This window comes from Hyperolius riggenbachi, chromosome 3, assembly GCF_040937935.1.
Source record: "Hyperolius riggenbachi isolate aHypRig1 chromosome 3, aHypRig1.pri, whole genome shotgun sequence".
Taxonomy (NCBI): domain Eukaryota; kingdom Metazoa; phylum Chordata; class Amphibia; order Anura; family Hyperoliidae; genus Hyperolius; species Hyperolius riggenbachi.
Window position 1 is genome coordinate 197,499,604 of NC_090648.1, and position 25,407 is coordinate 197,525,010.

The window sequence follows — 25,407 nt, forward strand, 5'->3', positions numbered from 1 at the left end:
CCTAGTCACGCATACCCGAAAGATTTCATAAGAAGATGTTGTTTTATAATTCAAACCACACTGGTCCTTTCTATCCTGGTTAATTCTCCTTTATATTAACATTTTACAATTAGTAATATATCAATTTAAAGGATGGGAATAAAGTTTAAAGTCAATCAAACAATCTTTTTTAGTAGAGAAATATATATATTTTCATAGAAAGAGGGACAAATGAGGAGGAAAGAGCTCCCGAAGAGGGACTGTCCCTCCAAAAGAGGGACAGTTTAGAGCTATGCGGACGGGTTTGTAGATAGCACTGCATCTACACTATGAAACATATAGATATAAACCCCTCAACTACTGTGGAAAACACTACGCAGCACTTCAAAACTGTACTTTCCCCCAGAAGAAAGATGGCCGCCAGGGAGCCGCAGTGCAGGTCACGTGACGTACTAATCGTCCTATGCATAATAGTTTTGCCTTTCCGCTTCCCTTTCGTGTCACTAAGTTATCGCGAGAGCGAGGTGTAGTTGTTCTGGCCGAGGAGGACTCTAAGCTCGGCCGGGACGGGCGGAGGAGAAGGGGCGAGAGAGGTTGCTTCAGCGTCATCGCCGCCTCCTCCTCCTTCTTCTTCCACCTCGGCGACTGCTCGGGAAAGAGATCGCTGACTGCGGGCCGAGCTAGGGAAGGCGCTGGTAGCTCCCCATCCCCCACCAGCAGGGGATAGCTTCGCCATCAGCCCCTTTGGGTGGGGAAGGAAGCTACAAGGGGTCGGATCGTTCACGGTTACGTCGAACAGAGTAATGTTGCAGGCCGTAGAGCTCTGATCTTGATCGGTAAGGACACCTTAGCATGGGTATATAACTGCTGGGGAGCTATTTGCTTCGTGTGGGCGAAGAGGTGGGGGGGGAGGGGGTATTTACATCTCTGTGATTATTAACCTATTGCTTACAGTTTCCTCCTACATCAGCTGGCTGCTAGAGCTGTCCCCATCTGCTCCCACATTGTTACCGCTAACTGTCTGTGTATATATGTTATCTATGTATATATGGTATATATTTATTTTCTACAAATCCTGGCAGCTCTCACCATACACAATTGCATATTATGTAGTTTATCTATGGATGGACAGCAAGACTTTAATTATTTAAATGTAAGTATTTTACTGTTACAAGGCAGTGTTTCTCAACATTATTACAGCACATACATTAACCTTTACGAGAGTTAATTTGCTGAGTATCCCCATACTGTGAACAACACCATCTCATGCACCCCTTGATACTGATATATTTAAGAGTACTCATTATTTACATGTACATTCTATTAAAACATTTATTTTGCTTTACTTTATTTTTAACTAAAATACTTATTTAGCATATCTTAAATCCAAAAACTTGTAATATATTAAGAGTGAAGTACCCTCTAAACCCAGCCCAAGTATCCCTGGGGTACATATACCATTTATTGAGACCCAGGAGCATCCTATTTAGGTGTAACCCTGCGAAAGCACAAAACGCTGCAACCTAAACAGAATCATGCATGGTTTTGGGTGTTTAAAGATCATTCCAGTGAAAAAAGTAAGCAGTTAAAATTGTTGCATTGTGGGAAATAACCGCTTTTTACAGCTGTTTCCAACTGCCAAAAAAATAAATAAATAAAAACAAGCAGCATCTCCTTCCACTGACATCACCTGCCAGCAGTAAAAATGTCACCATGTGCTAAATGTCAGAATGTAAATTGGGGAGAGGAAAGATTTTACAATGGGCCAACACTGGCTAAATCATTTATACATAATTATTGAAAAATGAAGCACTTTTTATTACATTATTTTCACTGGAGTTCCTCTTTAACTGCCACAATAGTAAGATACCCGCCAGCCTCCCTACTCACTTCAAATCCTTGTATTTTCTTACATAACTATGCAGTGTTATTGGTTTCTGACAGATCACAAAATCCATTTCTTCTGTAAACTTTTTTTTTTCTCTCTCTCTCTCTCTCTTTCCACACCAAGGTGTTCTAAACTCAGCAGAGGCAGGCGGTTAGGGCGGTCTCTGCTGTGAATCTATTGATTGTACACTTGCCTGGACGAGTTGCTGAAACATCTGAAGTGCCAAATTGAATTTGCCGATGTGCATTGTTTCTTTACTTTATGTGCCCATACACGGGAACATTGCTTGGCAGATTTGATCTTTGTGAATGAATCTGCTGAAGATTGTTGCCCGAACATGTCGTAGAGCGTAAAAAAATGATTGTTCTCCAGCGACTGTCATTGCCGTTCAGACAGGACCTTTTTCTTTATGGTAAGGTGTGAGAGCAATTTTGTCTAATGCTGCTCTCTTTTGGACCCTATGTAGCTCATGACACTTACCTCTCCAGTTGGTGCGCTGCTCTGAGCTGCCGTCATCTCCAGGTGCCCATAGTGAACTGGTGCTGTATATGCCACAGGGGTATGGGCATCGGGAGATGGTGCCAGCTGGAGAGGAGTGTCACAGTGATTTGCTGTGCTAGTGCCCTTGGGAGAGCAGGATATCGGGGGACACATGGGTGAGCTGCGTTATATTTTTAATTTCATGCTGAAATCTTTTAAAAATTGGATGTTCAGTTTGGGGTCACACACTGGCAGACTTTCTTCTGATGTGCCCAAAAGAAAGATTATCTGATCAACATCAGATCAGAGGGAAATATATTTTTGGGAACATCTGTAGAAAGTTTAGTTCCAGTGCACACCGGGCGGATCCGCCGGCTGAATCCGCCTGAAAATCCGTGTGGCTAATGTATCTCTATGGGCAGGTGCACACCGGCGGTTTGAGGTTTTTACCAAGCCGCAAACGTGCCTCTTGCTGCACGTTTGCGGTTTGCTTAAAACCTCAAACCGCCGGTGTGCACCAGCCCATAGAGATACATTAGCCACGCGGATGCGGCCGGTGAACACCCGGCGGATCGCATCAAGATCCGCCCGGTGTGCACTGGGACTAAACTCACTCATCCGCACCCAAAACCGCTAGCGTTTTATGGATCTGCTAGCGGTTTTGGTGTGCACTAGGCCTCAGTGTATGGCAGAACTTGCTTTGCCCACTGGAAGCTGCTCTATCATGCACTGTGCTGTTTTCCCTGTATTTCATACATGTTGAAACAGGCATGCAGTTTGGCATAAGAAGCACACTGTAGTGTTTCCAGCTGTTCAGTTCGCCTTTGATTTTTAAAACTCACTGTATTTCTGTCCATTTCTTGTGTGAATGTGGTTTGAAAATGCACGTAAGAAAATAAAAACTCACACAAATGTTTGTGTTCAGCAGGGATGGTTAATGATATGCAAATAATTCTGAATTGATGCTTATTATGTAAATGTATGCAGCTTGAAAATGGACTAATCAAATACTGCTTCTGAGTTTATTTGCATCGTCATTATTAGCATATTATTGAATATCTCCAGTGTTGCGTTTTTTCCAATGTGTTCTCTTTTGATAGACGCAACAGGCCATAACCTAAAGCTGGCAATACACTAGGCCGATTACCCGCTGATCGACAGCAGATTCGATCACTGGGATCGAATCTGCTGTCACATCCTTTACGCTAAATTTCGATCTATTTCGTCCCGAAATAGATCAGTCGCGTCGATCGCCCGCGGGTAGGGAGCGTATCGCTAGTGGCGTACGATCGACGCAGGTATACATTACCTGAAGCTGGCTCTCGGCATCTTCTCCACATCACCTCCCGGCTGGCATCTTCTCCGCATCCCCTTCCGCTTCACGGCATCCGTGTATAACTTCCTGTGTCACTGCAGTGACAGCGGAAGTACAAATAGAGGGCGCTCTATTTGAACTTACGCTGTCACTGGAGTGACAGTTGTACGCGGATGCCGTGATGCGGAGAAGATGCCCGGGACCAGGCTTCAGGTAATGTATGGGGGGGGCAGGCGGCAGCTCAGCAGATGGTGAATCGGTTTGAGGCTGAGATCGATTCACAATCTGTTTGCAGTAAAGACAGCCATACGATCCCTCTCTGATCAGATTCGATCAGAGAGGGATCTATCTGTTGGTCGAATCTGATGGCAAATCGCCCAGTGTATGGCTACCTTTAGACTTAATTCAACTCTTCATCAATATCATTAAGGCCCTTACACACGGAGCAGTGCTTTTCAGCGCTGCTAGATTTGGGTGCAGCGGCGCCTCCATAGACTAGAATAGGAATTACTTGTATCAGGCTCTCAGTGAGTAACGTCGGCTCCGTCAGAAGGCTGAGCCGAAGTTGCTTTTAAAACATTATAATTCGGCTTCCAGCAATCGCTGGAAGCCAAATTATTTCATTCCCCCACTATCCATGACGGCCTGGAGGGGGAATAGTAATTAATACGGGCCGGACTTGTGCAGAAGCAGGATCAGTCCATACACAATCCATCGATTCCGGACTCAACCCTTGCACGAATAATCTTCAGAATTTATTGTAATAAAGTATGCGGTTATACAGCAGACAAAAAAGCACAATGTTTCGGGTTACATGCCCTTTCTCAAGTGCTTAACCATCTGAACAAACTTAGACCTTCATATAGACACACACATATTGACACACCCCTCCAAAGCATTAAGGGGCGGGCACAAACTTTTTCAGAACATTAACCCTTACTCCTGAAAGGACAACCAATTATCATAAGAAGCACTTTAAACTGAAGTCCTCGTTAAGGCCATATACCGGCTGTATCCTGCGCCCAGTTCTACCGGCGCCGATTTCATATGTATGCCTTACACATGCCGGACCTAAGTTGGCTGAGGCGCAGTTGATAACTGCCTCATTATATCAGGCATATGTGCTCTAGTCGGTGACCCCAATCCTATGAGCGATCTGCCCGATCTAATATCCCCCCCCCCCCCCCGTTGTTGGCACTGCTGCGTGACATCATGCATGCGACACTCATCGTCTCCCTGGGGAAAATGGCAAATCCCAAATGCATGGGGGGTCTAGAGGAACCGCCCCATAGGGAACACCTATCACCCCAACAGGGCACACTCTATTACGAACCATCTTACGCATTTTTATATTTATGTGCTTTGGTACCTTACAGATATATACTTTCTTGGGGTCCTTTGCAATAAAAAAAAATGGATTTTCCCTGGCCAATCTAGTTTTATCGCCCTCTCCAAAAATATACATAAACTATTCCTTCTCAAAAGTAGCTTAAAAGTAAATGAGACATTTGTAAGAAAAGGCTTTATACTTGGGGCTTCCTCCAGCTCCCTGTGTTCCATTAGCTACATTGGTGTCTGTTTGGTCCCATTTGTTCTTCCCCTGTGGAGTCCCCGATCCAGCTGGGCTGCTGGCCGCTGCACATGCACGGACTTGGGCATGTGTGCCCCTGTAGCCAGGAGTGGTCTGCACAAGGGCAGTTACTGTCTAAATGTACTGTGCATGCATAGAACACTCCCAACACTGCTGGGGCCGCGCATGCACAGTAGTCAGCAACTGGTTTAGTCGGGTACTGTACTTTTATGGAGGCCTACAGAAGAACAGATGGGACTGGGAGGATACCGATAGCAAATTGTCCCCAGTGGCTCCCAGCCCGCAGTGACATATGACTATTTACACTTGGTGCAGCACTACAGAAGACGTCAAAGCTATGTAAATATACAGTAGTTATGTTTGTTTCATCGTGCTGTATGTCACTTCAGGTACTATTTAAACGCATGGGAAAAGTACATAATATTTATTTATGAACTCCCAGGTGTTTTTAAGTGTTTAGTGTTGTTGGTAGCTTTTTAAAGCAGCTAAAAAGGTTTTTAGCCACCGAAATTATATAACAGATATGTAAGATAACTGTGCTCTAAGTTCTGTGAGTGCTGGAAAGGGTGTACAACCCCAGTGACCATCTTTCTTTGTGTGGCGTGTGACGTTAAAGCTGAATCTATTCTGCTGTGTAGTTTCAGGGCTGCTGGGACTGAAGGCAAATTTTGCCAAAGCTGCCCAGTTACTTTTTGCAACGACCTCCACTATTTTCTTAGGAAATGGTTAGCTGCCTTGCTCTTTATTTCTTACCAAGCGATGCATGTCACTCCCTCTTTTCTGTCCTCAGCCGAAATATAGCAAAACATTTGATATACTGTAGGTCAGTGTTTCTCAACATTTTATTGGAATGTACCCCTTTTAAAGCCCTGTACTCACCAAGTACCCCCTAGCATAGTAAACATTATCAAAAGTACCCCTTGACAAATATATATTTAATTGTAGTACATGATAATTGGTTCTAAACAATTTCCAAGCATTTACTATTGCTTTTAACTAGCTAAAATACTAATTTTATGCTGGTTAAATAAGATTTATCATTTTCTAAAACTCTAAATTTGTTATTCTTGGTTAAGTATATCAAGCCCGAGTACCCCCTGGAACCATCAGAAGTACCCCCTGGGGTACGCGTACCACACGTTGAGAACCTAGGCTGTAGGTAATGGTCCCCAGGCCTGGAATATGCCTGAGAAGCTGCATAAGGGCTCATTTACACTGTGTGGTGCTGTCTGTTATTGTTCAATACGCATGGAAGCTTGAAAGTTCATTGACGTTTATTATTCACAGTACAGCTGTGCGTTTCTGTGAATTGTGATTTAATGTGGCCAGACACATTTTATCGCACAATGCATGCAATTTCTTGTCTGTTTCTATTGCGTCCAGGTCTCATTATAACACACTGTGGTGTGCATACAATGCATTGGATGCATTTACAAAATTACATTTGCCTCAGAGTGGGTAAGCTCTTATCGTAAAAATAGCGCTTTATATAATCCATTTGAAGGTTACAGGTAAGTGAGGGGCTGTGTCCCAGCGGCAGCCTGTTGTTTCAAGTTAGATTACCTTTGAGGAAAGGCAATCTAGCCTGAAACAGCTGGCTGTCGCTGGGAGTACAACCACAAAGAGGTTCCCGGAGAAGTGGTGGGGCCGAGGAGGACTTGGAAAGCCTCTGGATCATTCAAAAGACACGCTCTGCCTAAATAAGTATGACTGAGACGTCTGGTGGATCGACTTGGCTGGCGGCGTAGTTCTCCACACTCACACTGCCCACTGTTTGACACTTCCTGTGCATTGCTCTATTGGCTCTCCTCTCAAATGTTTAGGATTCACTGAAGTCACTTCTAAAGCAGTTTTGTAGGTGCTTGCAGGATAGTGAGCTGGAGGCAAGACTAAAGGTACATTCGCATGCACAATAACCTTCACCCTTAATGATTGTGCATAAGTCGCTAGGGTCTCAGTTTGAGGCACAAGCGCCATAAAGAGATTCTGCTTAGTTATGTACTGCTCAGTGTTGAATGAAGGAAGGGCAATGCGACAGCACACAAGCATGTGACTTCTCACAGATGGGGTCGTTAGAAAAGCAATGTGCTTGGTCATTTGTTTTTATGTAGTGACTTGGCATGGCGAGCTAAAATAAATGGGGGGGGGGGCAGCTGTATACCTTGCTGGAGTCTCAGGTGAGCCTCCTTCATGTCTGAAGATTATCTAGCATGTGTATGAGAGCTTAAAGGACAACTGAGGGAGGGGAACAAAGTCTTACTTACCTGAGCTTCTTCCAGCACCCCCAACCCCCTCCTGCAGTCTATCAGATCCCTCATTTTCCTCCCAATCCTGTAGCCCACACTAGTCTATTCGTCAACCTTGCTGAGAGGGACAGTGGCACAACTGAGGAGATTGGGAGGAAACCAAGGGCCGGCTCTCTCGTGTAAGCAAAAAGGAAATGTACTTTTTTCCACATTGCAGTAATACTGAACTAAGGATCCAATGCAGACCTATGGTCCCGCTTTCACTTGAAATTAAAAATGGATCTGTTGGCTGCATTGCTGCAAGCAGAATACAAAGTCCCAAACTGCTTTACCTATGAATGCATTTCCCTTAGAAACTTATGGTGGAAATGCTTCCACCTGAGTTGCAAACGCTACGAGAAAGCGGAGTGGACACTGGACTGGTCCGCTTTCTGCTCACGAGTGGGAATCAGCCCTTGTTTTTCTAATTGATTTTGTATAGAAGTGATCAAAAAAATGATTGGAAATCAGAGTGGACCTGTCAGAAATAATTTGACCCGGCTATTTGATGGGAAATTGCATGGTGTGTTCCAGGTGTAAGGGCTTGTTTCCACAAGGGGCGTTTCCCTGCATTTAAAATTAGATGGGGAATCGCAGCCAATCGTAGCTTTCCACTTGATCCTCCTGACAGACCATTCTTCTCTCCTTATCTTGTTGCCTTGATATGCTTTATCCTCCTAAAGGTGGCCATTAACGATACGATTCTTTGGACGATCGATCAAAAACGATTGTTTGGGCCCACTAACAGGAGGATAGCTGCTATCCCATTTGTTCAGATTAATGGAATAGAACCAAAAAATGTACCAATATTACAATCAGATAGTCGATTGTCTAAAGAATCATATCATTAAAGGACAACCAAGGTGACATTATGAGATAGACGTGTATGCACAGTGCCTAGCACACAAATAACTATGCTGTGTTCCTTTTTTTTTTTTCTTTCTCTGCCTGAAAGAGTTAAGCATTAGGTATGCAAGTGACAATTCCTGCCTGGGTCGGGCTGGGTCAGACTATAGCATAGCCCTCACTGATAAGTAATTACAGCCATAAACACTTTGCTGTTATTAAATGGCTTCTGAGAACAGAAAATGGATAAAAAAAAGGTAAATAATTCATTATTTGAGCTCTGACATACTTCAATTAAGGTGTGCTGCAAGAGAGGACGGTAGAGTGAGCCGCGTTAGGCGGCTCTAGCCCTATAAGGTCTTCCAGAGTGGCGCTGATTGGCCGGCGGGACCACGTGATGCGGAGCAAGACACTCCGCATCACGTGGTCCCGCCGGCCAATCAGCTGCCGCCAGTGCAGTGAATATTAAGTAGCCATGTGCGCGGCTACTGTAGCTGGCTCTCCCCGCCTCCTCTCTGCCCCCCACTGAGCATGTGCAAACAGTCTAACGCGGCTATAGCCGCTCTAACGCCGTAGCATGCTGCACTTTCGGGAGAACGTGCAGCGTTACATGTAATGCAACGTGGGCTGTGTGAACAGCCCACTTGTGTTACATTGCTGTGCGTTGGGGGAGCGTTACAGGCGGCCTGTAACGTCCCTGTGTGTAAGCAGCCTTAATGGCTGTTGATTAGTTGATGGTGGGTTTTTCTTGTTGTTTTTATGTATATTTTATATCTCCTTGCTTTCCACAGTAGGCCATGTACTCTGGTACATGACCTAAGAGGTTCCTTTACGTATAAGCTAATTGGTCAAGCGTCAAGTCTAGCGTCTTCTGACATAAGATGTATTAGTACTGCTGAGTCGCACTGTATCTTTCTTCTCTAATTGACCTAATGGTCACCTTGTGGTTTTATTAGGTAGACATGTGTATTGCTTGTTATATTTTTTTTTTGTTTGTTTGTTTTCCCTTTCTTTGTATTGATGTTTAATCACTGTTTTATTGACATTTTTCAATAAAACTGATTAAAACCAAAATGCTGCTTCTGAAATTCCACGTGGGAGGGAAAAATGGTCAGCAGCATTTTTATGCATCATGCATGCAAATCCCCATAGCTATGCATGGCAGAGCTAGAGGAATTCAAATGCGTACTTACATCAGAATAAGTGCTGACAGTCTGAGGCTAGGTTCAAAGTGGTCGGTTGCATAATGCAGGCATTATAATGTGCTACGACTGACCTACCTGCAAAGGGGCCTGGACATGGACTTTAATACAAATTCTGCATGCAGCGAGTTAGTATAACTTGATCAGTTACAACGCAGTATCGTGAACAGGCCGTAGAATTGTATGGGTAGGGAGTTGACCTGCAGAATGATTCTGCCAAGCAGCTGACCACCGTGCACAGGCCCTGAAACGCATGCCAGCACAAATGGAAACTGGGCCTGAAAGAAATAATTCAAAACCAGCGGCCTAGGCCATTTGACTCTTTAGCCCAGTGCACACCAAAACCACTTGCAGATCGTCAAAACGCTAGCGGTTTTTGGAGCAGAGAGCCGATATTTGACCGGGTGCACACCGAGCGGATTTTGTATGCGATCCGCCGGCCGCATCAGCCAGTGAAAACGCTTGGCTAATGTATTTCAATGTGTGGTGCAAACCGCAAATGTGCAGCAGGAGGCACGTTTGCGGTTTGCTAAAAACCTCAAACAGTCGGTGTGCACTAGCCCATTGAAGTACATTAGCCAAGCGGATTTGCAGGCGGATGCGGCGGGCGGATCACATCCAAATCCGCTCAGTGTGCCCCAGGCCTTAGTGCGCAGGCGAGCAACGCTGACAAGGCTTGTGGGAGGGAGGGCAAAGGGGGAAGCCTCAGGAGGGTCACCTGAGGGAAGTATCCAATTTAGTACTTTTTTTGTTTTTTTTTGTTTACCTTTTCACACGAAATGTCATGCTTTATATGTACTACATTTATTCATAGACAAATTGAATAATATGTATATCTGCTGTTCTTCCTTTATATATTTTATTTAAGAATCAGGTGGCTAAACTAGAATATTTGCGTCATGACTTTGCAATGCTTATTCCCTTATGATCATCTGTAGAACAATTTTGGCAGTAGGAGTGGCAAACTAAACCTAGTAACAGTATGTTATAATTGTTTTTACATCTCTTATCAAGGCAATCTATGCTTCATCTTGGAATGAGCAGTGTCATGTAGTAAAATGTATGTACTGCAAATGATATAAAGCTCTAATATGGCAAGCCTTGAAGAATCACTAATGAGTGATGACTAAAGTCAATCAAATATACTGCTGTGTGTGGTGAGAGTTGCATTGTAAGGGGTCAGGTATTGGAGTTCCGCTTGCATCCTGGAAAAGCTTTGAGTCATGGATGAGTCACTCTGGTTCTTTGGATGAACATCTCTTTATACTGAGATGTAAGTATCACTAATTTACATAAGTGAATAGTCATTTAAAGTGTACAGCAAGTTGTTGGTTTTTTTTGTTTGTTTTTTCCTGCAAAGGTTAATTTGTCATTTTTTTTTTTTCAGTTTTTTGTGCTGTATGACATATTGCCAAAAACAAACAAGCTGTTTGTTTTTTTTGGCCTGCAAACCTTACTGAGTACTTAAGGCAATAGCTTAGTTTTCATTAAATCTAGTTCATAATTTGCCCTGGTGTAATGTCCCTTTTCCTTCTGTGTCTGAATGCTTTGTTAGATTTTGTTAATACATTGAGATTAGCGATGTGACGCAAGTAAAACCGAAATGAGGTTTTGCTTGGATTTCATCTGTGGTAAATAGTGGGCCTTCACAAATGTGTTACACAATCTGGTGTACAAAAATAATTTGCCCCCAGATCTTTACTGCATAATGATATACTGAGTATCTACACCCTGATAATGGTCACACTGCACTGTGTAATTGTTGAAACAATATGCATTAAAATACCTGAATTACAGCTTTAAAGGAGTGGTCCAAGCAAAATTAAAAATAAAAAAATCCACTTACATGGGGCTTCTTCCTGCCCCTGGCATCCGTCCTGTGCCCTCGCGGCAGCTCCAGTGGCTCCCGGCCCCCTCCGGTGGCAAAGTCGACCTCGCCAGGTCGGGTTCCGTGTCTGCTCTCTGTGCTCCAGCGTGCAGTTCACTGGTGCGCTGACGTCATCTGGACTGTACAGTGCAGGCGCAGTAGTTGTGCACCTGCGCTGAACAGTCCAAATGACGTCAGCACGACTCTGAGAGCCGCTCGCACAGGCGCAGTAGGAATCCTGCGCCAAGGGGACCCAGGACCACCTAGCGTGGAGTGAAGCTGCAGCATGGGCACAGATCGGCAGGCAGGGGCTGTATGAAGCCCCAGGTAAGTGGAATTTTGTATTTTTACTAAGCTTGGATGTGTCCTGTAAAGGGGTCCTAAAGTGAGAGTGATATGGAGGCTGCCATATGTATTGTCTTTTAACCTTCCTGGCGGTAAGCCCGAACCGAGCTCTGGCTATGCCACCGGAAGGCATCCGATCGCCGCCGCTAACTGTCGCGCCGCAGCCGCGCCCCCCACCAGACCCTGTGCGCTGCTTGGCCAATCAGTGCCGGGTAGAGCTGTGGGGTGGATCGGAGTCCCCTTTGATGTCACGACGCCGGTGATGTCGTCCCGCCCGTCGCCATGGTGACGGGTGAAGCCCTCCAGGAAATCCCGTTTTTTGAACGGGATCTCCTGATCTCCGATCGCCGGAGGCTATCATGTAGCGAGACAAGGTCTCGCTACGTGAAAAAAAAAAAATTAAAACGGCTTTGCTGCCCCTGGCGGATTTTCATAAACCGCCAGCAGGGTTAAACCATATCAGTTGCCTGGCAGTCTGGCTGACCCCCACTGCCTCTAAAACATTTAGCTATATGATCGTGCTTGGACAGTGTAAAAGCCTCTCTTCAGTCATAAATACTGTTAAGTTGCTTCCTCCGTTAAGCCGGATCCACCCTATAAGGGATATTTGGGAACGTTTGCATTTGATTGGGGTTTTTTAAAAATTGCACCCATTCACTTTCATTAAAGGTAGTAGGGGAGCGATTTTTTTTTTTTTTTTTTTTTTTTTTTTTTTTTTTTTTTTTAAAGCACTCAGAAAGCTCTGATCAAATGCTCCCAAAGCGCTTATAGTCCCAGTGCACACCAAAAACCTCTAGCAGATCTGCAAAACGCTATAGGTTTTTGATGCAGATTTTCAGAGCGATTCTAGGCATGTTTAGAGAGGTTTTCTAAACATGCCTAGCGTGTTTTTTTTTTTTTTGAGAGTTTTTGTGTAGCAGATTTTATATTGTTACAGTAAAGCTGTTACTGAACAGCTACTGTAACAAAGCGCCTGGAAAACCGCTCTGATCTAGAGTTTTTTTTTCAGAGCGGTTTGAGCTTTTCCTATACTTTACATTGAGGCAGAAACGCTTCTGCAGACAGCAAAAATGCTGCAGGAGCCACGTTTGCGTTTTGCTAAAAACCTCAGACCGCTGGTGTGCACCATCCCACTGAGATACATTAGCCAAACGTTTTCACTGGCGGCAGCGGTCTTGAAAATGCTACCAAAAAAAGCTTGGTGTGCTCCAGCATATAGTTTCGGTCCGGCCGCCTCCTCCCTCTAGTTTTGTACGTATACAGTTATGTTTTCTACATAGTACAAAACGAGATACAATGAATCAAATCTTAGGACTGACTTAGCAAATTACCTTATTGAACACTGTTTTAACTGATGCCTTTTGTAAGGTTTGTAGTTTTGTTTTTTTGTTTTCCTTCACAGCTACTTGAATAAATGCATGTTGATTTAGTCGAGCTGTTTTAACATTGTGTAAGAGCAAGTAATGTAAACCGAATATGATGCTCTAAGCTGCCGCTATACCTACCCTTGAATTTTTAACATGTTGGGCTTTTTAAATGGGACTGTAAAGCAGCATAGAAACACTGGATATGCATCTCTTGAAATGGGCTGTTGTGCCTTAGGTGACAGTTGACCCACAATCACAGTGGAACATTATGTATTATGGATAAGGTGGAACAAGCACTGCAGTTCTAGCTGGGAAATATAACTACACGTCCAACTTTTTAGTCTATTAAAAATGACTTTGTGTAATGTCACCTTAACTGATGGTAACTGATGGGGAAACCATAGGATTAGCATGCAAAGGAGGGTTTGGGTTTGAATAACCAAGTCGATCAGCGTAAATTATTTAGAAGTGTCCTTTAAACAATATTTTAATAATTTGGGAGCAGCAGTGTTAATTTGGTTGTTAGATTCTGTAGATTTGTTTGAAGTATGAACTATTGGTTTGGTTTGCTGTACACTTGGTGTGTGTTTCTGTATACTTTTTCATGTAGCCCACAATGGAAGAAACAGCTTGCAGGCATGTGGACCAATATTTTTTTTTTTTTTTTTTTTTTTTTTTTCCTCATTTTGGAGCAAATGTAGAACTTCTGGTATACTAACTTGAAATTGAGCTGCCTCACTTCTGACTAAAAGCTAGTAAATAGACTAGAGCCAGGAAGCAAGCCAACGTGGTCATCTGAAAATTTCTTTAGCTTGCTTGTACTATCTGTGAATACATAAACAAGTGGGCCTATGAAATGATCCCAAGTATTTGTAAATGCTGTTACGGTTTCTTAAGAACTTAGCAAACAGTTTTCATTAAGCATAAATTGTATACTGTGTAATGTCATAATTTTTTTTATTTTTTTCAGGTTTTTGCAGAAACCCTAGCACTGTTGCTTTCTGTACGCGGATATGAAGAGTGAGGTTTCTTCAGATGCACCAAAGAAACAGGAAAGCCTAAAAGGGGTGTTGCTGAACCCTGAGCCAATTGGGGCAGCAAAGGACTTCCCATCAGATGTGGACATGATTTCCAGTAAGGTGGGAACTGATTTCTCCCATTTGTGCAGTGACTCCAATAAACAGCAGAGGAATCTGAGTAACGGTGGCACTGAACAAGAGAAAGGACTGGTGCGAAAAAAGAGGAAAAGCCAGCAGGCTGGGCCTTCCTATGCACAGAGCTGTGAGGCTAAGAAAGATCAAAGACTTCTAGAACTTCGATTAGGGCCTCAGAGTGATGAAGATAATGATTCTTCTTTCAGTGACTGTGTGTCTTCACCTTCTTCTAGTTCGCATTTTGGCGACTCTGATACTATGACTTCTGATGAGGATAAAGACAACCCTAGGAATTTCTCGCCCACAGGTGTAAATACTGCAAATAGAACTCCCAATCCTAGGGCTCAAAAATGGCCCCGTCCCCAGTCAGACTCTGTGCCTAGTATGCTAATGAAGCGGCCTTGTTATCAGGTGAACACTTTTCGAAGGACTGTGCATAGAAAGACTTTTATGAAAAAAGGTTCCACGCAGCGAACACAGAAACAAAAGGAGAGGATATTGTTACAAAGGAAGAAAAGAGAAGTGCTGGCCAGGAAGAAATATGCACTGCTCCCTAGTTCCAGCAGCTCTAGTGAAAATGACCTTAGTAGTGACTCTGCCTCCAGCACTAGTTCTTCCACTGAAGGAGAAGAGGATATCTTTTTGTCTCCACAGGAAAACCACCAAAATGGTACAACACTTCCCTCAGGTATGGTGTGTATATAGGGTTGCTTGCAATGTTTTACAGAATTGGTACATCTACTATGCGTATTCTTCCTCCTAGGGCAGGGGTGTCAAATTCAAATACTGACTGTGCTGAAATTACATACTGGCACCAAGTCGTGGGCCAATCTCAAGGTCTAGTTGCCAACTGTCTCCCTTATAAAGTTCCCTGGTGTCTAGAGGCCCCCCCTCCCCTATACAGTTCCCATTTAGTGGCCCTCCTCCCTCCCCTATACAGTTCCCTGGTGTCTAGTGGTCCCCTCTCCCGTATACAGTTCCCTGGTTTCTAGTGCCTCCCTTCTACAGTTCCCTTGGCTCTCCCGTTTACAGTTCCCTGGTTTTCCCCTCATGTTTACAGTTCTGTTGTCTAGTGGTCCCCCCCCCCCCCCCTCTTGCACCCCTAAACAGTTCCCTGGTGTCGAGGGAACCTTCCCCTATACAGTGCCCTTGTGTCTAGTTCTTTTGCCCTCCCGGATATGGCTTTTGTGGTGGTCTAGAGTGTGCTAATGCAAAGTGGGGAAACTACTGGGGAGGGGGGGGGGGGGGGAGTGTAACATTTTATGGTCTTGCCGGCCAAATTTTGTCCGCTGGCCAGAGTTTGACATGTATACTTGGGGGGGGGGGGGGGGGGCGGAATCAGGAAAGGGGCAAAAATCTAAAACAGTAGTAAGTTATGAGCCAAAGTTTTTGAGACCGTTTAAGAAATTTTAAGAAAAGGACCCAACTGTAGTCACCATGGGAGGTGGGGTTGGCGGTACACACCTGTTACTGTCGCCCGTTGAGGATTGGGACCCGATGCCCTTGGGTGACAACGCTGGGCTGTACAGAGCGAAGTCAGCTGTGTAGCTGACAACACGTTCTGTTGCCATGCGGGAGGCGGAGCAATGCCGGTGTGGGAGCAGTGTGCACAATGCTGACAGCCACCATGTGGCCAAGTTGATCCACGTGGTCAATCGCTTGCGGGTCTGGAGCTACTGTACACCTGGCTAGTTATCGGCTGAGGCGATATTAGCTACATGCTTGTTTCGGGTGCGTGATTTTGACACTGCTGATGCCGGAATGATCTGCTGGACTGCCAGGCAAGTAGTGTTGTTTAAAAGGATTTATATATGGAAGCTTCCATATACCTCTTGCTTCAGGTTCTCTGTAAAAGACCAGTATCGATAAAAATGTTTTCACACAATTTCCATTATAGAAAATTACTGCATTTTTAATAAAGAATAGGTTTAATAGCTTTTGTTTATTCTGCACCACCTGTTGGTTTCTAAAACAAAATAAACTCTATGATCCTACCTAGCCTCAGGGAGTAAGGAGGATGCTCCTTTTGTTTGTTTTTTTTGCAAACCCGGTGCCCCATGCTTCCTCTGGTCTTGATTCCCTGCAGTGGACCAATCAGTGATGGTGGAACTGAAAATCCATGGGACAGATTAGCATTTTGTTTGCGGTGACCAGCCTAGTGGAAACTGACTTCCAAGAGGTCACGAAAGTGGGGCGTTGAGAGTGGCAGGGATTGTGGATATCTGATCCTCCCAGCTCCCCGACTCAGGTAGCCTAGGTTTTTTTCTTTTTTAATTATATGAGCCCACCCTGGGCTCTCTTTAAGGTGGTCTGCTTATGGATTCCTGTTTGGCAGTGTAACATGAATCCTATTATAACAGGATGCATTTACCATCCTTTTTGCATTTAATTCCATTATGGTAAGGTAAATTGTTCTCTGTGTAGTGCGAACTGGGCCTTGGCTATCAGCAAATGCCAGTCACAGGAAATCTTTCTTTGCAAATATATTGCTCTTTATTGTGTGTATTCTTTGCTCAGTATGCAGACTTCTTGAGCTGAATGAAGCTATTTATGCTTATTAAAGGGGCACTATGGCGAAATATTGTAAAATTTCAAATCTGTGCAAACATAGACCAGTGTTCTCCCCAGGCTCTTTTAGCCGGGTGCACCACCAAGCTAGTTTTGGCGAGCACCCGGCTGTCATCGGCTCACTTCCTCTTATTCTGTAAGCAGAGTTGCACACAAAAGCATCGGCCCTGAATTCTCTCATATCGCCTCACCCGGCTACTATTTCATGCCACCCGGTTACTATTTTATGCCACCCGGCTGGAAAATATTTCTGGGGAGAACACTGTAGACAAAGAAGTACGTTTTTTTTCCAGAGTAAAATGAGCAATAAATTACTTTTCTCCTATGTTGCTGTCACTTACAGTAAGTAGTAGAAATCTGACAGAAGTGACAGGTTCTGGACTAGTCCATCGCTTCATGGGGGGATTCTCAGGGATTAATTTATTTTAAAAAGCACTTCGTGAATGGCAGTTGCTCTGTCCAACTGCCAAAAAATTGTGTAGCGAACAGGGAAGCTGGCCAGTATCATTGTTTAAATCCTTTTTAGGGAATATCTTTATAAAAAAATAAAAGCCTTGCTGAGAATTCCCTATGAAGAGATGGGCTAGTCCAAAACCTGTCACTTCTGTCAGATATTTACAACCTACTGTAAAGGACAGCAACATAGGAGAAAAGTAATTTATGGCTCATTTTACTCTGGAAAAAATGTACTTCTTCTTTGTCGGTTTGCACATATATTAAATTTTACAATTTTTTTCGCCATATTGCCCCTTTAATAACCTTATTTATGTACTTATTACATGTGCCCATTGAAAATTCCCCTTTAGTGGTGAGTGATGATTGAAAGTCGTTTACTACAGCGATATAGGAGCACATTCCCTGCTTAACCTCCTGAGCGGTATGGACGAGCTCAGCTCGTCCATCACCGCCGGAGGCTGCCGCTCAGGCCCTGCTGGGCCGATTTTTATCAAATAAAGTGCAGCACACGCAGCCGGCACTTTGCCAGCCGCGTGTGCTGCCTGATCGCCGCCGCTCTGCGGCGATTCGCCGCGAGCAGCGGCGAAAGAGGGCCCCCCTAGCCGCCTGAGCCCTGCGCAGCCGGAACAAAAAGTTCCGGCCAGCGCTAAGGGCTGGATCGGAGGCGGCTGACGTCAGGACGTCGGCTGACGTCCATGACGTCACTCCGCTCGTCGCCATGGCGACGATCTAAGCAAAACAAGGAAGGCCGCTCATTGCGGCCTTCCTTGTTTATTATGGGCGCCGGAGGCGATCGGAAGAACGCCTCCGGAGCGCCCTCTAGTGGGGCTTTCATGCAGCCAACTTTCAGTTGGCTGCATGAAATAGTTTTTTTTTAATTAAAAAAAAAACCCTCCCGCAGCCTCCCTGGCGATCTCAATAGAACGCCGGGGAGGTTAAACTGACCTCAGAACGTCCTCTCTGCTCTAAAAGATACACAACAGCATAATAACCTTTAAACAAAAAATAATTTCTTTGTTACAGCTGATACAAATTCTAAATAAATCTGCACTTTCTTCTTCCTGATTCATGGAAGCAGACATATTGTTGAGTCTGTGCTTTCAAATGAGCTTATCTGCCATCTCTACCATGGCAGTCATGTGACACAGGGGTCAGATCAAATTACAACTTGTGATTACACACAAATGAGGGGGGAATTAAACAGGCTAAACTCTCTAAATACATACAGGGTGCATTTCTCTGTTTTCCTTCTTTCCTGTGCAAGAGTTCAGGTCCACTTTAAAGGGGAACTGTAGCGAAAAGAGGGAAGGTGGGGGGGGGGGGGAGATCAATACATTGCAAAGTGAGAAGTTACTTAATAATAATAATAATAATAATATGTTGTTGTTGTCCTGTCCAGGCAGTTACACACTCAGGAAGTGTGTATACAATGGCCTCAATTCACGAAGATCATGCTGGAGATAATGGGCCATATGCAATTCACTTTTCACCTGAGTTTTCTCCTAGGAGATAACTTTTAATTCTCAATTGAAAATACCTTTGAAGCACTTTTCAACTAAAAAAAAGTACCAAATAGTAGGTGAAAAAGTACTATCAAAATTATTTTGAGTATTCTCTTGCATTCTGGTGGCTTAAATGCATATTATTGACAAGTTTAAAAATCTCACCTAGGGAGAAAACGCAGGAGAAAAAGTTAATTGCATATGGGTCAATAAGGCAAGAGAAAACTTGCCTCCACACAGTGAGTTATCTTATCTCTTCTTTCCATAAGTTACCTCCTCTGTAGTTAGTTTCACACGCAGTTAATTAACAGCCTGTCTTTAACTTAGAATTCTGGAGTTATTTTAAGGATTGAAGAGTTAACTTTAGGTTTGCCTGAGGTAAAATGTTTCCTGAACACTACATGCCTTATCACCATGGTGATAACTGTAGAAACGTTATTAAAGACAGGAGATAAGCTTAGTGAATTGAGGCCAATGTTTTAATCACTTCAGTGTCGGTGTCTCAGATTACAGCCTGGAATCCCTTTCAATAGGGGTGCTGTGGCTGTGCAGACTGAACACATTTACTTACATAATTACAGTACATAACTAAAGTAACGGGGAAAAAAATAGTTAAAGAGGAGCTGTTAGGTATAAGGTCTCAGAGAAAAATAAACACATATATCAGTAGCTAAAGATTGGCTGTACCTACATTACATATGCATTTCACTGTCCACGTTTTGGATTTCACAGAATTTGTATATAGTATATGCAGAGAATGATGCTCCTGACAGCTCATGGCAGGCTCCATGTTTTTCTGTCAAATGTGTCGTCATGTCCTCCTTGCTTCCTGATCACAGAAAAGCTCGTACTGAATAACAGTGTGCAGTGAATATTAATGAGCCATGTGGCTAGGAACAATAGCTGACTCCTGCAGTGTACTCTGCCCAGAGATTTATCAGTGCTACGCGCTGGACTGATTACAAGCTGCTGTAACGTCTCATTAGCAGCCGAGGGGAGGGCCCCCAGAATGCTTTGCAGTATAGTATGCGGCTTGCGTCCTGCTTGGGTCTACAGCTTTGCTGATAAGCACACATCAAAGGTAAGGAGAGATTTTTATCTTCACTAATGCCTTTTTGGCTTCCTTCTAAACTGTTTAACACAGGAGAATAGAGGTTTAAATTAGCTTCTGCAGCCTGACAGTTACTCTTTAAGTAAAATTAGTAACCCTAACCCTTCACCTTTCTCCACCTTAACCCTAACCTTTAACTCTACCTTCCCAGCCCTTTACTCCTAACTTGAAACCCTTAACCTCCCCCTTAACCCCTAACCCATCACCTCCCCCCTTGACTCCTAACCTTAAACCTTAACCTCCCCCCTCCTTAACCCTAACCCTTCACCTCTCAACTCAACTCTTAACCTCCCCCTTCTTAACCTTAACCCCTAACCTTGACCTCCGTGCCCCCCTCCTTAATCCTAAACCTTAATCCCCTCTTAACTCCTAACCTTATCCCCTCTGCCCCTTCCTTAATCCTTAACCACTTGAGGACCGTGGGGCTTTACCCCTCCTTAAGGACCAGACCCTTTTTTTCCATTCAGACCACTGCAGCTTTCACGGTTTATTGCTCGCTCATACAACCTACCACCTAAATGAATTTTGGCTCCTTTTCTTGTCACTAATAAAGATTTCTTTTGGTGCTATTTGATTGCTGCTGCGATTTTTACTTTTTATTATATTCATCAAAAAAGACATGAATTTTCTGTGCTGACATTTTTCAAATAAAGTAAAATTTCTGTATACATGCAGCACGAAAAATGTGGACAAACATGTTTTTGATTAAAAAAACCCCATTCAGCCTATATTGATTGGTTTGGGTAAAAGTTATAGCGTTTACAAACTATGGTGCAAAAAGTGATTTTTCCCATTTTTGAAGCATCTATGACTTTTCTGACCACCTGTCATGTTTCATGAGGGTCTAGAATTCCAGGATAGTATAAATACCCCCCAAATGACCCCATTTTGGAAAGAAGACATCCCAAACTATTCACTGAGAGGCATGGTGAGTTCATAGAATTTATTTTTTGTCACAAGTTAGTGGAAAAATGACACTTTGTGACAAAAAAGAAAAAGTTTCCATTTCTGCTAACTTGCGACAAAAAAAAATGAAATCTGCCACGGACTTACTATGCTCCTCTCTGAATACCTTGAAGTGTCTACTTTCCAAAATGGAGTAATTTGTGGGGTGTGTTTACTGTCCTGGCATTTTGGGGGGTGCCTAATTGTAAGCACCCCTGTAAAGCCTAAAGGTGCTCATTGGACTTTGGGCCCCTTAGCGCAGTTAGGCTGCAAAAAAGTGCCACACATGTGGTATTGCCGTACTCAGGAGAAGTAGTATAATGTGTTTTGGGGTGTATTTTTACACATACCCATATTGGGTGGGAGAAATATCTCTGTAAATGACAATTGTTTTTTTTTTTTTTTTTACACACAGTTGTCCACTTACAGAGATATTTCTCCCACTCAGCATGGGTATGTGTAAAAATACACCCCCAAACACATTATACTACTTCTCCTGAGTACGGCGATACCACATGTGTGGCACTTTTTTGCACCCTAACTGATCTAAAGGGCCCAAAGTCCAATGAGTACCTTTAGGATTTCACAGGTCATTTTTGTTTCAAGACTACTCCTCACGGTTTAGGGCCCCTAAAATGCCAGGGCAGTATAGGAACCCCACTAATGACCCCATTTTAGAAAGAAGCCACCCCAAGGTATTCCGTTAGGAGTATGGTGAGTTCATAGAAGATTTTATTTTTTGTCACAAGTTAGCGGAAATTGATTTTAATTGTTTTTTTTCACAAAGTGTCATATTCCGCTAACTTGTGACAAAAAAAAAATTTCTATAAACTCACCATACTTCTAATGGAATACCTTGGGGTGTCTTCTTTCTAAAATGGGGTCATTAGTGGGGTTCCTATACTGCCCTGGCATTTTAGGGGCCCTAAACCATGAGGAGTAGTCTTGAAACCAAATGTCGCAAAATGACCTGTGAAATCCTAAAGGTACTCATTGGACTTTGGGCCCCTTAGCGTACTTAGGGTGTAAAAAAAGTGCAACACGTGGTACCGCCGTACTCAAGAGAAGTAGTATAATGTGTTTTGGGGTGTATTTTTACACATACCCATGCTGGGTGGGAGAAATATCTCTGTAAATGACAATTTTTAAATTTTTTTTTTTTTTTTACACACAATTGTCCATTTACAGAGAGATTTCTCCCACCCAGCATGGGTATGTCTAAAAATACACCCCAAAACACATTATACTACTTCTCCTGAGTACGGCGGTACCACATTTGTGACACTTTTTTACAGCCTAGGTGCGCTAAGGGGCCCAACGTCCTATTCACAGGTCATTTTGAGGCATTTGTTTTCTAGACTACTCCTCACGGTTTAGGGCCCCTAAAATGCCAGAGCAGTATAGGAACCCCACAAGTGACCCTATTTTAGAAAGAAGACACCCCAAGGTATTCCGTTAGGTGTATGGTGAGCTCATAGAAGATTTTATTTTGTCACAAGTTAGTGAAAAATGACACTTTGTGAAAAAAAAACAATTTTCGCTAACTTTTGACAAAAAAATAAAATCTTCTATGAACTCGTCATACCAACAGAATACCTTGGGGTGTCTTTTTTCTAAAATGGGGTCACTTGTGTGGGGTTCCTATACCGCCCTGGCATTTTACGGGCCCAAAACCGTGAGTAGTCTGGAAACCAAATGTCTCAAAATGACTGTTCAGGGGTATAAGCATCTGTAAATTTTGATGACAGGTGGTCTGAGGGGGCGAATTTTGTGGAACCGGTCATAAGCAGGGTGGCCTCTTAGATGACAGGTTGTATTGGGCCTGATCTGATGGATAGGAGTGCTAGGGGGTGACAAGAGGTGATTGATGGGTGTCTCAAGGTGTGATTAGAGGGGGGAATAGATGCAAGCAATGCACTGGCAAGGTGATCAGGGCTGGGGCCTGAGGGCGTTCTGAGGGTGTGGGCGGGTGATTGGGTGCCCTAGGGGCAGATAGGGGTCTAATCTGATGGGTAGCAGTGACTGGGGGTGATTGATAGGTAATTAGTGGGTGTTTAGGGTAGAGTACAGATGTAAACACTGCACTTGGGAGGTGATCTGACGTCGGATCTGCGGGCGACCTATTGGTGTGGGTGGGTGATCAGATTGCCCGCAAAGGGGCAGGTTAGGGGCTGATTGATGGGTGACAGGGGTTGATTGACGGGTGATCAGGGGGGATAGAGGCATACAGTACAGGGGGGGGGGGGGTCTGGGGAGAATCTGAGGGGTGGGGGGTGATCAGGGGGCAGTTTAGGGAATAAAAAAAAAGTGTCGACAGATAGACAGGCAGTGACTGATGGGTGATTAGGGGGGTGATTGGGTGCAAACAGGGGTCTGGGGGGTGGTCTGAGGGGTGCTGTGGGCGATCAGGGGGTGGGGGGGGGGGGAAATCAGTGTGCTTGGGTGCAGACTAGGGTGGCTGCAGCCTGCCCTGGTGGTCTCTCGGACACTGGGACAACCAGGGCAGGAGGCAGCCTGTATAATAGGCTTTGTATTGGCAGATTTCTTCCTTCCTCCGCCCGCCGGCGCTGCTAAGTGGCCGGCGAGCTGGAGGCTAAATCCCCGGCCATCGATCCCCGGCGGAGGATCGCGTCGTGGATGACGCGATCGCTCCACCCATGCCCGTACAAGTACTTGAGCACTCAGCATGTGAAAAAAACCTAATCCCCCCCCCCCCCCCCCTTCCTCCTCCCCTCTGCCTCTGAAATCAATGGCTAGTAACACCACCACCACCTCCTGCTCTTCCTGCCCAGACTGAGCTCCCATGAGCCCTTGCTACTGCCAAGGCTCTCTGAAAACCTGTGGGCGTGGTTTATTTAGTTTATAGGGAATTAGAGTATTAAAACAAAAACAAAAAAGTATTTGGCTTGAGGAATGCCCTATAAACAATAGGAAAGGAACAGAATTATGCAATGAGTAAAAGTTCACCTCGGATCCACTTTGAGGGAGTGGGAGGGGGGGTAGAGGTTAACAATGGGTTAAGGCTAAGGTTAGGAGTTAAGGGGGGGGGGGGTTAAGGGTTAGGTTGGGGAGGGAGGATAAGGGTAGGAGTTAAGGGGGGGGGGGGAGGAGGTTGGTTAAGTTTGGGATGAAGGAGGGGGGTTTAAGGGTTGCTTATTTTAGTAAACTATTTGTTTTTCCTGTGTTTTTAGTTTTGTACTGTAATTTATTATGTAAGTAAATGTGTTCATTATGCACCTAATAGCCACAGCACCTTTATTGAAAGCGATTCCAGGCTGCAATCTGAGACTGATGCAGAAGGGATTGAAACATTGTATACATATGCTGCTGCTGAAGAGATTGAAACATTGTAACTTTTCCTGTGTGTGTAAATGCCTGGATGGCATAATACGAAAGTACCAGTTAGGCCTCGTTCACATCATTTAGCACAGATGGCTGTGCGATTGCAACGCGTCGGATCGCACGACATCTGCGCTACTATGTACTGCGCTGCAGATCCCATTCATTAAAATGAATGGGATCTGCGCTGCGATTCCCAAAAATGCATGCAGCACGTGATAGCGCAATAGCGCTACTGTGCAGCACATATAACGGTAGAAGGGCTGTCTATGCCCTTCTACCGTTCTTGCGTGTCGCACACTATATGCGCTTCCAAAATGCGCACGGCAACGTATATAGTCTGAACGAGCCCTTAAAAAATAGAAAAGAGATCAAGAAAATGATTGATATCTGCCATGTAGTTCAGATTGTGTGATCCACAGACTGCACGGCATCTATACTACTGGCAGACATGAAAAAAATGGCACCAACTGCCATTATCTATAACCACACTCCCAATAATGCGATAGGCTAAAACATTTTATAGTTATACATATGCACAGAGGGAGATGCTGGTTTCTTGGCAGTTGGAAACAGCTGTTATTTTCCCACACTGCAACAAGGTTTACAGAGCCTAGGTGCTGAAATCACACTGTTTACCACAATTTCAGCCATACAAATGTCCCTGATCTATTCCAGAAAAGGTAAATATTTCGGTACTTGTGTATTATCCCGTCTAGCAGGACAGCTCGTCCGTTAGACAGGCTTAAAAAGTCTGCACTGTGTTTCTTTAGCAGCTGATTCATCACAGATCAGCTGCTCTGTTTGTTCTGCACGCCTAATGACTTAACGAGCTGAAAGACGTTTGTGCTGGGTGAAAGGAGAGGGTGTCCCGTGAATTTCTATCACATCTTAATTAGCCACTTAGCTAGAAAGCAGTTCCTTTGACACGAAGGCTCTGAAGTCCGTCCTCCTCCCTCCTCTCAATGGGCTTCAGATGGCTTTTTGATCCTTTTTTTTCCACACAAAACAAACGCCAAACCCCCCTCAAAGGACGGAGACATGAAAGCGCCCGGGCCGCCCCGCTGTCATGAGGAAAGCTGTGTTATTAGCCCCTCTAGCAGAACGGCTCGGGAGCAGCAGCTGATCTGTGGTGAATCAGCTGATCAGGTAACAGAGTGCAGACTT

At 44.2% G+C, this 25,407-nt stretch overlaps 1 protein-coding gene across 6 annotated transcripts in view; it reads left to right on the forward strand.

Moving 5' to 3' along the window:
- The first annotated feature begins 485 nt into the window (after positions 1-485).
- The window catches only part of RNF111 (ring finger protein 111), a 66,720-nt gene continuing 41,798 nt past the window's right edge, over positions 486-25,407 (forward strand). For all 6 annotated transcript variants that reach the window (XM_068275526.1, XM_068275527.1, XM_068275528.1 and 3 more), the window contains exons 1-2: positions 486-815; positions 14,136-15,007. In XM_068275526.1, the coding sequence (XP_068131627.1) occupies positions 14,179-15,007 (829 nt within the window). In that variant the 5' untranslated portion in view covers positions 486-815; positions 14,136-14,178. The remainder of the gene's footprint in view (positions 816-14,135; positions 15,008-25,407) is intronic.